The 9,919-nt window shown below is 32.1% G+C and overlaps 1 protein-coding gene across 1 annotated transcript in view; it reads left to right on the top strand.

Moving 5' to 3' along the window:
• NTS (neurotensin) overlaps positions 1-2,669 on the top strand; it is an 8,105-nt gene extending 5,436 nt beyond the window's left edge. Inside the window, 1 exon segment of the mRNA XM_017880712.1 lies at positions 1,906-2,669. Within this exon segment, the coding sequence (XP_017736201.1) occupies positions 1,906-2,058 (153 nt within the window). The 3' untranslated portion in view covers positions 2,059-2,669.
• The last annotated feature ends 7,250 nt before the right edge of the window (positions 2,670-9,919 follow it).

Here is a 9,919-nt window from a genome sequence, read left to right as displayed (position 1 = left end):
TTTTTGTATTTTTTTTTTAGTAGAGACGGGGTTTCACCGTATTAGCCAGGATGGTCTCGATCTCCTGACCTCGTGATCCGCCCGTCTCGGCCTCCCAAAGTGAACAAAACAGATGTTTAAAAATTTCTGACAAGGGAAACATTTCTTTCAAATTAACCTCTAAGAGAAATGTGGTCAATATTTTATATTCTGGATTTACACTAGCATTGGGGATCTGAGGGTGCCTTCCCTGCTAATCTAACAAACTTGTGATTGACTACCAAAGAGCTACCCTGTAGATAAGAAGAAGTGCAGGCAGAATTTCTAGTTTTATTATAACCGGTAAGCAAAAAGATAAATAAACAAAAAACTGAAAAACCAGTTTTAAATTTACTATTATTTAATTTAAATTCCTGGTAAATTGTTTAGTATTTAAAATATATTTTGGCTGGGCACGGTGGCTCACGCCTCTAATCCCAGTACTTTGTGAGGCTGAGGCTGACTGATCACTAGGTCAGGAGATCGAGATCATCCTGGCTAACACGGTGAAATCTCGCCTCCACTAAAACTACAAAAAAATTAGCCGGGTGTGGTGGCGGGCACCTGTAGTCCCAGCTACTCAGGAGGCTGAGGCAGGAGAACGGCGTGAACTCGGGAGGTGGAGCTTGCAGTGAACCTACATCGCACCACTATACTCCTGCCTATATTTTTATACAGGAAAATGTCCATTATATGTTACTTACCCCCCCCCCAAAAAAAATCCTCGATAAACTACTATGTAGACTAATCAAGTGCAAATAAGATTAAAACTTTTCCCTATTTTAAATGTTATTGAGTGATTTAAAATAAAATGATAATATTCTGAGCATAGTACAAGTAATTACAGCTATGCACAAAAAAACTAAAGATTAAGAAACTAGTTTGTCTGACAGTAGCTGTTTTCTCTCTGAAATTGAATAGCTGTGGGTTGAAATAAAGCACTTGGTTGTAAGATTTTATTCATATGCATTACAATTTAAAACTTAGTCCCCTATCAATATTTGTTATAGTGACCCCTCAAATTAGAAGACAACTAAAAATACAAAAAAAAAAAAATTACCTTTAACATACTTTTAAAGTTTATTCAAATTGTGTATTAGACTATGGACAGATTTCTTAAATGGTAGCTGAAATTTTTGAGTGAGAACCATATTCTTAGAGAAAAGGTTATAGTTAATATTAGAATGGGGCATATTCCTGCCTCTTGATATTAGGCAAGATTCTGCATGGAGCTTAACTCCTTTAAGTTATTGAATCTGAGCTTGCTTTAATGATTAAGCACCACAATCTAAAGAGATTGTCATCATTTAAATCGAGTTTTCCCATACGTTGATTTTTACAACTGACGAAGTTGCATAAAGCACTTTTAATGCCTCTATTGAGAAATAGATCCTTGGAATGGTTTTCATGTCAAATCAGTAACTGACTGAATTGAATATAAAATTTTGTTACCTTTGTGGCCAAACTTGGTTTACCAGATCAAAAACTATATTTATTGAAATATATATTTCATACTTTTGGCATTTCCATCATAAATTGAAGCCTGAAAAGTACTCAAAGGTCTATCTGGTGTTTTTCTACAAAAGGCGGGATTAGTGTACAGTCTTGAAATACATAGTAAAGTATATATAAATTTTTTAAAAGAGCTAGCCTGGTGAACTGGGAAGAATCCTGAACTGAGTCAGAATTACCATGTTCTTATACTATTGCAGCCACTGAATAGCCGTCTCTCCTTTGAAAAAACAATTTCTTTGAATTTCATGTGTCTCATATCTCACCTACATACATCTTGCTGTCTTAACAGCAAATGAGATAGAATGTAGAAAATGCTCTGAAACAAAAGAGTTTATTCATGTAAATTTCACTTACTTCATCTCTATCTTGCAGTTAATCCAGGAAGATATTCTTGATACTGGAAATGACAAAAATGAAAAGGAAGAAGTCATAAAGAGAAAAATTCCTTATATTCTCAAACGGCAGTTGTATGAGAATAAACCCAGAAGACCCTACATACTCAAAAGAGATTCTTACTACTACTGAGAGAATAAATCATTTATTTACATGTGATTGTGATTCATCATGCTTTAAATATCAAATTATATTTGTGTGAAAATGTGACAAAACACAGTAATTTGTCTCTTCTACAATTGTGGTTTATTGAATGTGATTTTTCTGCACTAATATAAATTAGACTAAGTGTTTTCAAATAAATCTAAATCTTCAGCATGATGTGTTGTGTATAATTGGAGTAGATATTAATTAAGTCACATGTATAATGTTTTGTAATTTTGCAAAACATATCTTGAGTTCTTTAAACAGTCAAAATGTTTGATATTTTATACCAGCTTATGAGCTCAAAGTCCTACAGCAAAGCCTAGCCTACATATCATTCACCCAAAACAAAGTAATAGCATCTTTTTTATTATTTTGACTGAATGGTTTATTGAATTGAAAGAAACATACATTATTTTCAAGACTTCCTCATGAATCTCTCAATAATAGGAAAAGTTATTGTGATAAAATAGGAACAGCTGAAAGATTGAATAATAAACTATTGTTAATTATTCCTATTTTAATGAATGACCTTGAACTGAATTTTTTGTCTGTTAAATGAACTTGATAGCTAATAAAAAGACAACTAGTCATCAAAATCATGTTTCTCCACAGATTTGCTTCTTTATAGTGTTGCTTTTTATTGAATTTTCCCCTTTTGCATTTTGACCTAGTAAATAATAGTTTTACTTTTGACTTCACTGAGGTATTTATGTGACTAATATTTTTCTCATGTTGGATGGGCATATTTGAGGCAAAAGCTATGCTTGAAATAACACCTCTTAAATTTTCTTTAAGATCATACATATGGTGTCTGAAGCCCTCAAAGTCTTTGCAAGTCATCATTAGTAGTGACTTTCTTGACTCTTTCTTTCATGGAGGTCTAGGAATTCTCCTCGCAAGGCTGCAACCTATCCCACAGTCTTCTATGCAAGATAAATCAGAGCTTGAGTTGTTCTGGTATTAAGAAGCCTTTACAACTCCATATCCCTTTGAGAAGATTGTCCCTCCTTGAGGATTAATATTACTCTTGGAGGAAGTGAAGAGGAATCTATAGATCTCTGAGTTTTTCTTGTAAAATCACGACTTTTCATTACTACTACCCCACCATCTCTTACCATCCCAGTAGTCTCATAATTAAAAGTGCCCAAAGTCCTGCTTGTAAGAAGGAAACTATTTTGTAATGATTAAGAGTGTCTTCTCTGCAGCTAGAATGCCTAGATTCAGCTCCATTACTCACTAAGCAGTATTGGATAACTTAACCTCCCTGTTTCTTCAATCATAAAATGTAGACAACAACGAGGTTTGCAGGAGGATGATATGAGCTTATATATATACACACACACACATACACACACACATACATATATATGTAATGCTTAGAATGATACCTTGAACATATTAATGACGCACTGTTATTGGTAGTAACAGTAGCATCAACTTTCCCATAAGAAAGTACTCATCAGATGATATACTTCTCTGTTTACTTCATTAGTTAAAAAGGTTCAAATCTACTAGGTCATACATCATCATCAAAACTCTGTTCTAAGTCAGCACCCACTCTTTTCCAACCCTTTAAATCCTTTCATTGGTTATTCTATGAAAGTCATGGTCATTGCTTTCTTAATAGCTTTTTCAATGCCTGACTGACTTTTATAACATGTGTTAACATTATCTGGAAGTGAGGTATGTATTCTGGTCACTACCATACCATTTTTCCTTTCCCTTTTAAAAACTATGGATTATTTGAAATACAAGGCATAAGACAATTTCATCTACTGTGTTTTGAATAACTATTGTTTTCTCAGTTTCTGAACATCTTCACCTCCAATAATGAATATTTATCCTTTTCATATCAACCAGTCATTTCCATGGTCATATCACAGAACATTTCACTACCAATAAATTCATTCTTTACAAAATCTCATTTTCAAGCACTCTACTCTGGAAACATCATCTTGTTTTTCCAGTTCACATAAGCTAGTACTCTCACTACAGCATCTATGATTCTGTCCAACCCATTGTCCCACCTCTTTTTACTTTTCATCTTCTAATTATGACCTTATCTTCCTCTTTAGTTAGCTTACTTTGCTCCAAAATTAAAACGACTCCCTTGTTACCCTCAACCCTCCGTCTTAAATCATTTAAGTTTCTCAAAACATTAGCTGTTAAACTTATATCTCTCCTGATTCTGACCTCACTGAAAAAGCTTAACATAGCTGAAAGGAAGTGTTCAACCTTGTTGAAAAGTCACACTTAAAATTTTTAATTACAAATCTCAAGTGGATCCTTATTATTGCCCAGAATTCCTATTACATTTGTCTAATAAATTTCACTTCTGATTCTCAGTGATGATTGTTTCATACCCTCTCTTCTTTGAATTCCAACATTTTTCATTCTCCTAACTTCATTTGATGACTTTTCAATTATTTCTCCAAAAATTAAAAAACAATAAGAAAAAAATGTTATCATTCTTCCCTCTCTATCACATGTAACCATCTGCCTGCATCTAACTTTCATTCTTTTTCTACACTTCCATTTTGGTGGAAGAACTTTTTATTTTCTTATTAGGGGCACTTCTTCATGTCTTCTTCTCAGTAAATGGTCCTAATCCCTGCTCAGGCTAAAAATCTAATACTAATTCTTAATTTATCCTTTTAATATACATCTTCCATTTTGTCCACTAAGAAGTTTTGTTGGCTTTACCTTCAAAATACATCTTAAATCTGTGTCTTGTCACATTAACTATTACTATCCTAAGCCACCATATTTCCATCTGAACTATGTCCCCTTCTCCCTAGCTTCACACCCCAGTATCAATTTTATTAATCTCTATCCACATAGCACATATTTTTTACAAATTTTGATTTACTTTTTCATTGGTACACAATAAATTCACATATTTTCTGGATACATGTGATAATTTATTACATTCATATAATTTGTAAAGAGCAAATCAATGTAATCAGGATGTCCACTACCTCAAATATTTTTCTTTTCTTTATACTAGAAACATTTGAATTATTCTCTTCTGGCATTTTGAAATATACAATAAACTATTGTAAACTATAGTCATCCTACTGATCTATCAAACACTAGGTCTTATTTTATTTATCAAATTGTATGTTGGTGCCCATTTATTATTTTTAATTGATCTCTTTATCTCCCCCTACCTCTACCCTTCCTGGCCTCTGGTAACCACCAGTCTACTGTCTATCTTTATGAGATCCACTTTTTTAGCCGCAACATATTAGTGAGAAGATGCAATATTTGTCTTTCTGTGCTTGGCTTATTTCAGTTACATAATGATTTCCTATTCCATCCATGTTTTGTAAAAGACAGGATTTCATTCTTTTTTATGGCTGAATAATATTTATACACTACCTTTTTTTTTTTTTTTTTTTGAGATGGAGTCTTGCTCTGTTGCCCAAGCTGAAGTGCAATGGCATGGATGATAGACTTGCCTCAGCCTTCCAAAGTGCACACTAGCTTTCTTTTTAGAGGCATAAATTAAATTATCCCACACACCCCATCTCAAAATCCTACAGTGGACTTCTGATTTCTGGCCCAGTATATAAGAAGCTAGGAAGTCACTACTCTAGAAACCCACAGGTAGTATTCTTCATGGAAACAAGTGCCAGGGGAAGAAAGCTTAACTGTGATTAACAAATTGCTGGAGATTTGGTGTTGACGAGTCTGAGAGATTAAAAACGCCAGAGGGACCCAGTCATTGGAGGGCTCCCACACTTCTGTGAGTTTTATTTCCTTGAGCTCAACCTGTTTTTCATGGTACATATTAGAGAAAATACTCTTGTGCTTTTGGCTGAGAAGAGAAAAGGAAACCATTTAAAAATATACCAGATAATTCAATTACTCTTAACAAGGTCTGTTTTCAGGATGAACTATTCAACCAGTTCCTAACCTGCTGGAATTATTATCAGAACCCACTTGACTTGGGGGAAGGATAATACCAAGTTCCAGCTCCCTATAACTATTCTGTCCCATTTAAGGAGGTACAGGCAAAGAGGAGAGGTGAACTGAGAAACATGTATAAATCTCACAATCCAGAGGTACAGCGTTACTGAAAAGGTAAAACATAATCATTGGATTAAGGAATGCTTGCCCCCCTTACACCGTAGTACCACATTGCCACAGGTCTACTTAAAACAATTCCCTTTACTCAATACATAATGTCAGGCTATTAAAAAAAAAAAAAGCCACAAGACTTACTAAAGGCATAGAATCACAATTTGAAGAAACAGAGCAAGTATCACCAACTGACTTAGATATGGCAAGGGTGTTGGAATCAGTGGATCAGATATTTAAAATAACTGTGATTAGTATGTAGAAGTTTCTAAAAGATAAATTAGATAATGTACAAAAATAGATGACAATGAAAACAAAGAGAAAGAAATTTTAAGAATCAAAAAGAAGTGCTAGAGATAAAAAACACCTTAACAGAAATGAAGAATATCTTTGATAGACTTATGAGTAGACTGGACACTCGTGAAAGATGAATCTCTGAGATTGAATATATATGTGTATACACACACACACACACACACACACACACACACACACACACCAGTAGAGGGCTCCAAAACTGAAAAGCAAAGAAAATAAAAACTGAAAAAACATGGAACAGAATATTCAATAACTGTAGGACAACTATAGAAATGTAACTTAACGCATAGGGGGAAAACCGAAGGAAGAAGAAAAAGAGAAAATAACAGAAGAAACATTTGAAACAACAATAATTGAGAATTTCCGCAAATTATTGTCAGATATCAAAACACAGATTCCAGGAAACTCAGAAAATACCAAGCAGGATAAATGCCAGAAAAATGACAACTAGTTATATTATTTTCAAATTAAATACAATCAAAGATGAACGAAGAATCTCAAAAAAGACACAAGAGAAATAAACACCTTGCCTGTAGAAAAGCAAAGAATTACATCTGATACCCTCAGAAACCAGGTTAGCAAGAAGATAATGAAGGAAAATATTTAAAGTGTTAAGAGAAAAGAAATCATCAACCTAGAATTCTTATCTCATTAAGCAACCTTCAAAAGTAAATGGGAAATAAAGGTCTCAGACAAATATTGAAAAAAAAGTGTTGCCGATAGTCCTGCATTGCTAGAAATATCAAGGAAGTTCTTTAGGCAGAGGGAAAATGATATCAGTCAGAAACTTTGATCTACATAAGAAAGGAAGAGCATCAATGAATAAATAATAATGGTACATAACATGAAAACTACTACATTTTATTTTTAATTGATATATCAGATAACAGTCTGTTCAAAATTATAATAGTAACAATACATCCAAATATGTATGTGTATGCATATGTATAAGTGAAATGAATGCCAGCAATAATACAAAAGGTGAAAGAAAGAAATTAAGATTGCTTTGTTCTTATAAGGTAGTGACACTACTTATGAAGCAGTATAATGTTATTTGAAAATGAACTTGAATTGGTTGTAAATATATACTGTAAACTCTAAGACAACCACTAATGGAGAAAAAAACATACAATACATACAATTAATACACTAAAAGGAGGAGCAAATACAATAATATAAAATGCTCAATTCAAACCAAAATGGAAAAAAATGTGAAAGATTAAAAAAGCAGGAATAAAAATAGAAAACAGTACAAATATAATAGATATTAACCCAACCATGTGAATAATCATTTTAAATGTCCATGGCCTAAATGAATCATTTAAATGATTGATATTATCAGAGTTGATCCAAAAAACATGACCCAACCGTATGTTATCTATGAGAAATCCAGTTAAAATATAAAGACACATATAGATTGAAGGTAAATTGATAGTAATTATAGAATATGCTAACACTACTGAAAAGAAAGCAGGAGTAACTATGGTAAATTTAGACAGAGCAGACTTTGTGAAAGTAATATTTATGCATTTAATAGAAACCATACTTTGAGTGGCCATACAACCATTCTGTTTTTTTCACTGTCAGTGTGGTGTTCAAAAAATTATATAAGATTTTCAGTACTTTATTATAAAATAGGCTTTGTGTTGGAGGATTTTGCCCAGACCAGGCTAACATAACTGTTCTGTGTACATTGAAAGCAGGCTAGGATAAGCTGATATTTGTTAGGTTAAGGATATTAAATGCATTTTCAACTTATGATATTTTACATTTATGATGAGTTTATTGGGATGTAACTACATTGTAAGTCCAGGAGCATCTATAGCTGCAATAGAAAGAAATGGATTTGTGAAATATAAAAATAACTAATATAAACTGCAACTTGCACATAGGAGGAAAGAAGAAACAAAAGACATTAAGATTATTTTAATATTTTGAGTTAGGAAGATTATTCTTTATATTTGTGGTATTTGAGATGCTGCCACTAGGATAGTCTGAGCTATGTAAAAGCTGGATTTAAATTCTAATTTTTGCCATTCTAGCCTCATTCATTTGAAGCCTGAATTCTTCCAATCAAACACAGATTTTATCCAAACTTTGTTGAAAATCATTATACTGTACAAAATATTTGTTTTAAGCACCCACTTCAGAAGAAATAACAATATTTATAATATAATTTATAAAATCAAATTCCTATTATGTTTCTAGAATTTTCTTCACATTTGTCATATTTCAGGAGTAACTATAGTAAATTTAGACAGAGAAGACTTCACAATATAATAAGTTATCAGAAATAAATAGAGTTCTTGCATAACGATAAAGGGATCAATTCTTCTAATAGACATAACAATCCTTTACAAGCATTTATGAATCTTTTTCAACATTTGAAAAACAATTCATGTAATTTATCACATTGACAGGTTAAAAAAGAACAATCACATGTTCATATTAGTACATGAAAAAAAACATTTGACAAAATACAGGAACCATTCATGATTAAAACTCTCAATATACTAGGAATAGATGGGTTCATCCTCAGGATGATATAGAATATCTACAAAAATCCCATAGCTAACGGTATACTTAATGGTAAGAAGCCAGCAGCTTCCCCACTAAGGTCAAGAACAAGGCAGGGATGTCTCCTCTTTCACTGCTTTTCAACATCGTACTTTTGTCTTATTGTGAATATTATTTGTAGCAATTTTTAAAAGTAGACAAATTTTACAGATAAGAGAACTGAGTCCCCAGAAAGATTAAGTCTCTTGCTCAATTTCAAACTGAGTGTAAGTATAAGAACTTGAATTCAATGTCAAGTGTATTTAACTTGTTGCTATGCTGCTGTGTGTTTTAGTAGGACATATCATTGGCAACATACCTGAGTTTTACATGGTGAGCTCCCATATTTGAAATTCTGTATGAATAAGAATTAAAATAAATTTAACTAGATTCTTTTGACAGATGAAAACCACAAACAGCCTTCTTCAAAATGAAATTTTCAATTACTTTGTATTGACTTGCTAATTCTATAAGTAATCAATTAAACATTTCACTACATTCTCTTTTTTTATCATGTACATATTGGTAATTGAATGAAGAAAAAATTATTTCAAGACTTTAGGACATTATCTTTCAAATATGTTTCTTTTATTACAGATACATGTTTCTTTTGCTTCTCCCATGAATAAATTCATTTTTTCTATGCAAAATATAATAAGTCATACTGAAATTGAAACAAAGTTTTAAATTTACTTTATATTTTTATACATGTGCTACAACAAATAGGAAAATTATTTTACTTTTTTAAGAGCTGAAAAGGTTAGCTACTATTCATCCCTATTTTCATATGAAAACATAATTCAGCTTTTTATTTAATGTTTATTTAATATTAGTATTATAAATTAATATTATTTGTGAAATACAATAATTGGTATTATAAAACACATGT

This window comes from Rhinopithecus bieti, unplaced genomic scaffold, assembly GCF_001698545.2.
Source record: "Rhinopithecus bieti isolate Rb0 unplaced genomic scaffold, ASM169854v2 scaffold_11966, whole genome shotgun sequence".
Classification (NCBI taxonomy): domain Eukaryota; kingdom Metazoa; phylum Chordata; class Mammalia; order Primates; family Cercopithecidae; genus Rhinopithecus; species Rhinopithecus bieti.
Note: the sequence above shows the minus strand (reverse complement) of the source record. Positions and strands in the feature narration are given on the sequence as shown.